The 4,417-nt window shown below is 43.7% G+C and overlaps 1 protein-coding gene across 1 annotated transcript; it reads right to left on the minus strand.

The window, feature by feature from the left end:
- Window positions 1–3,312: 3,312 nt before the first annotated feature.
- Window positions 3,313–4,146, minus strand: LOC138371710 (paternally-expressed gene 3 protein-like). Its single transcript, XM_069336728.1, has one exon. The coding sequence runs from the start codon at window positions 4,144–4,146 to the stop codon at window positions 3,313–3,315; it is 834 nt and encodes a 277-aa protein (XP_069192829.1).
- Window positions 4,147–4,417: the final 271 nt, after the last annotated feature.

The following is a 4,417-nucleotide window of genomic DNA, read 5'->3' on the forward strand; positions in this document are numbered from 1 at the left end:
TAAGTAATCTTTAACGACTTCTAACATACTCCTCTGACGCCTTTAACACCTAAAAGGTTCTTCGAATGTGACTAATTTGCGCCGCTTGTTTCCATCTATATTGCCTCGTTCGGGTATGAACGAGGCAATACAGTTTAAGGGTATGAACAATGTTATTTGTCAATTTGTCAATTTCAATTTGTCAATTTGTCAATTTTGTTTGTCAATTTGTCAATTTCAATTTGTCAATTTGTCAATTTTGTTTGTCAATTTGTCAATTTTGTTTCTCAATTTGTCAATTTCAATTTGTCAATTTGTCAATTTTGTTTGTCAATTTGTCAATTTCAATTTGTCAATTTCAATTTGTCAATTTGTCAATTTTGTTTGTCAATTTGTCAATTTCAATTTGTCAATTTGTCAATTTTGTTTGTCAATTTGTCAATTTCAATTTGTCAATTTCAATTTGTCAATTTGTCAATTTTGTTTGTCAATTTGTCAATTTCAATTTGTCAATTTGTCAATTTCACTCTGAATCTTTTGTTTATTATGGTGCCTTAACCTTTTCTCCAGACTGATGAGGTTTAGTTCCCTCAGTCGTTCCTTCGACCTCAATCCTTGCAGCTCAGGTCTTTCTGGTAATTATTTCCTTGCTTCTTTGGGTGTCACGGGTACATTAGCTGTGGTGTCACGGGTACATTAGCTGTGGTGTCACGGGTACATTAGCTGTGGTGTCACGGGTACATTAGCTGTGGTGTCACGGGTACATTAGCTGTGACGTCACGGGTACATTAGCTGTGGTGTCACGGGTACATTAGCTGTGGTGTCACGGGTACATTAGCAGTGGTGTCACGGGTACATTAGCTGTGGTGTCACGGGTACATTAGCTGTGGTGTCACGGGTACATTAGCTGTGGTGTCACGGGTACATTAGCTGTGGTGTCACGGGTACATTAGCTGTGGTGTCAAGGCCACATTAGCTGTGGTGTCACAACCACATTAGCTGTGGTGTCACAGCCACAATAGCTGTGGTGTCACGGAAACACAAGATTAACAACGATCGTAAGTTTATTCAAGAACTATCTTATCACTACACGATAACGCTTGATTAGACTGATGTCAACAAAGCTAAAACACACAGACATTAACTGGTCGATAACTGTTCCCACAGGAAAAAAAAATCCCTCACTTAACGCTTACAAGACAAACCAGTCGTTAACTGTGCTTCCTAATCACTGCTGCATGCAAAACTGTGGCACGGGAGCCCAGTAGGATGCTCAGCTAATCACATGATTGTGAACAATAACTCGAATGACACTGTCAGTGGTACAGACAATTGTCATACAATCAACAATAGAAGCTAAAAGTTATGCAGGTGTGTTTCACACATGCATGAAGACAGGTGTATCACTATGCTATCAGGCAGGAGTCATGTGTTTACTCACAGTCATATCTGGACCTTCACCTGTACCAGGTGTTGGGACAGGCGAGAATAACTGACTGGCTGATCGCTGAACTGCATGCAGAGACTGATAATAACTCACCTCTAGGTGGGGCACAGAGCCATATCTGTCTGATAATGCATGGATTAGCACCCCTCTAGGTACGTGGACGCGAGGTCACCTTCTTTATTACTGATTCAACACGGTGCACACATTAATAGTAAGCGAGACAGAGATCGGAATAAACTTGAATGACAAGCGGAGCACTGCACGGACCTATTATCTTTCATGGCTACTAGGACCCATTTTCTTCCTTGGGTACCAAGACCCATTCTCTTGAGTACTACGGCCCATTTCTTGGGTGCCAAGACTCTTCTCTTCCTTGGGTACCAAGACCCATTCTCTTGAGTACTACGACCCATTTCTTGGGTACTACGACCCATTTCTTGGGTACTACGACCCATTTCTTGGGTACTACGACCCATTTCTTGGGTATCAGGACCTCTTGGGTACCAAGACCCATTCTCTTCCTATTATTTATCAGTGACCAAACAAAGGAAGCAAGACTTTTCATGACCATTTAAAAAGCACAATAGATGTTGATTGAAGAATGCTCAGAACTGATCAAACTTGAAGTCAATTATAAATATGGCTTTAGGATTTAAACCTAAGAAAGTTGAGAGTAACGAGGTTGTTGAGAGCGGGTGATTAGCGTTCCTGGGCTGTTTAACGCGTCATTCTAATTCGCACTTGAAAAATAAAAGCATTTTCGTAACAGATATAACACGAAGTCTATTGCTTCGTGTTATAAGACATGACCTAATCTGACCTCTCCAGTTATTGGAGACCTTCTCCAGACCAGGTCAGCCATGTTCCCCACACCCTTAGACACCCGATGTGCCCCCCCCACCCCATGCCCTCCCCTTTTCCCCTCACCCTAAGTCTTTCCCTGGTTCCTTACCCCCTGATCTACCCTTCGTTCACCCAAGCATTTCTCCCACGACCCTATGCCCTCTCTGTTTCCCCATCCTATGCCCTCTTTATCCCTAATTCCAGCCCCTCATCCACTCAAGACTCTCCTAGCCACACCCCATCTCAGACCCTCCCAGATCCCCATCCTAGACCTTCAACGCCCTGCCACCCCCCCCCCCAACCCCTCCCTCTGTCCCCCCCCCTATTCCAGATGCATCACAGACAACAGACTGGACAGAAGAGAGTCAGCTTCAAAATAATGTTCTCGAACAGATGGGATTACAACCAAAGCAAGTGAACTTGGGGAAAGACTACTAGATAATATCTCTGATGTAATTGGACTCACAGAAACGAAACTGTCAGGTATCGTAAAAAAGGGCCGTGTTTCCCCTAGGACTGCACTGTAATAAGGAAAGAAGGAAGGGGAAGGAGGAGTGTCCCTACTGATAAGGGAATGTAGTTTCAGAAGATGGTTATCCCAGGTTTATTAAACATTCACCCGAATCATTTATTTTGTAGAGATAAGAGGACATTGTGTTTATCAAATGACTAGTGAAATTTATCACAAAAACAACGTTAGGTTAGGTGAGATAACATAGGTTCTTGAAAAAAAAACATAAGGAATTCGATGTGAGGTTAGGTATGACAACATAGGTTCGTTGAAATGACAACTTCTAGACAGGCTGAATTTCTTAGAAGTCTACTTAAAATAATATTTTTCAAAGAAAACAATAAAGGCTGAGGAGACCAAAGGATGAGCTATGCGGCAGGCACATTATATTGTGTAAAATCTTTGCAAAAAATACAACCAGCTGTCCACACAGAAATCAAAATTGCGTGATGTATCAAATGAACAAATCCACAAGGGCCGTGACGAGGATTCGAACCTGCGTCCGAGAGCATCCCAGACGTAGCTCAGTCGATTAAGGCAGCGTCTTAGATGCTCTCGGACGCAGGTTCGAATCCTCGTCACGGCCCTTGTGGATTTGTTCATGAACTATTGAAGAATTAATGAGTAAATTGTACGGGTGCCGCAGGAGTGAGTGATTGTACGGGTGACACAGGTGTGAATGATTGTACAGGTGTCGCAGATATGAATGATTGTACGGGTGCCGCAGGTGTAAATGATTGTACGGGTGCCGCAGGTGTGTATGACTGGACGGGTGCCGCAGGTGTGAATGATTGTACGGGTGCCGCAGGTGTGTATGATTGTACGGCTGACGCAGGTGTGAATGATTGTACGGGTGCCGCAGGTGTGAATGATTGTACGGCTGACGCAGGTGTGAATGATTGTACGGGTGCCGCAGGTGTGAATGATTGTACGGGTGCCGCAGGTGTAAATGATTGTACGGGTGCCGCAGGTGTGAATGATTGTACGGGTGCCGCAGGTGTGAATGATTGTACGGGTGACGCAGGTGTGAATGATTGTACGAGTGCCGCAGGTGTGAATGATTGTACGGGTGACGCAGGTGTGAATGATTGTACGGGTGCCGCAGGTGTGAATGATTGTACGGGTGCTGCAGGTGTGAATGATTGTACGGGTGCCGCAGGTGTGAATGATTGTACGGGTGCCGCAGGTGTGAATGATTGTACGGGTGCCGCAGGTGTGAATGATTGTACGGGTGCTGCAGGTGTGAATGATTGTACGGCTGACGCAGGTGTGAATGATTGTACGGCTGACGCAGGTGTGAATGATTGTACGGGTGCCGCAGGTGTGAATGATTGTACGAGTGCCGCAGGTATAGTCTCTTATCCATTTTCCCTCAAGTTTCTCAAATTCTTTAATTAGAAGACGTCATAATATGCTAACTATGGAACCATAAAGAAATTTCTACCTACCTTAAAGACAGGTGAATATCTGTCCCGCGATGATCGATTACACACCTACCTGAAATGGCGCGAATACTAATTATTTAAATTACTTTTGACTTGCTTTTATACATTAAAATCCTAATATACCACACGGGATAATCATTTTAATTCACATGTGTCCGGATCGCAGGTAAATGACTTTAGCATCGAGGTGTT

Source organism: Procambarus clarkii, chromosome 36 (genome assembly GCF_040958095.1).
Source record: "Procambarus clarkii isolate CNS0578487 chromosome 36, FALCON_Pclarkii_2.0, whole genome shotgun sequence".
NCBI classification, from domain to species: Eukaryota; Metazoa; Arthropoda; class Malacostraca; order Decapoda; family Cambaridae; genus Procambarus; species Procambarus clarkii.

Excerpts from the sequence above, each read along its gene's own strand:
- LOC138371710 (XM_069336728.1), bottom strand. The coding sequence starts at position 4,146 with ATGGATAAGAGACTATACCTGCGGCACTCGTACAATCATTCACACCTG.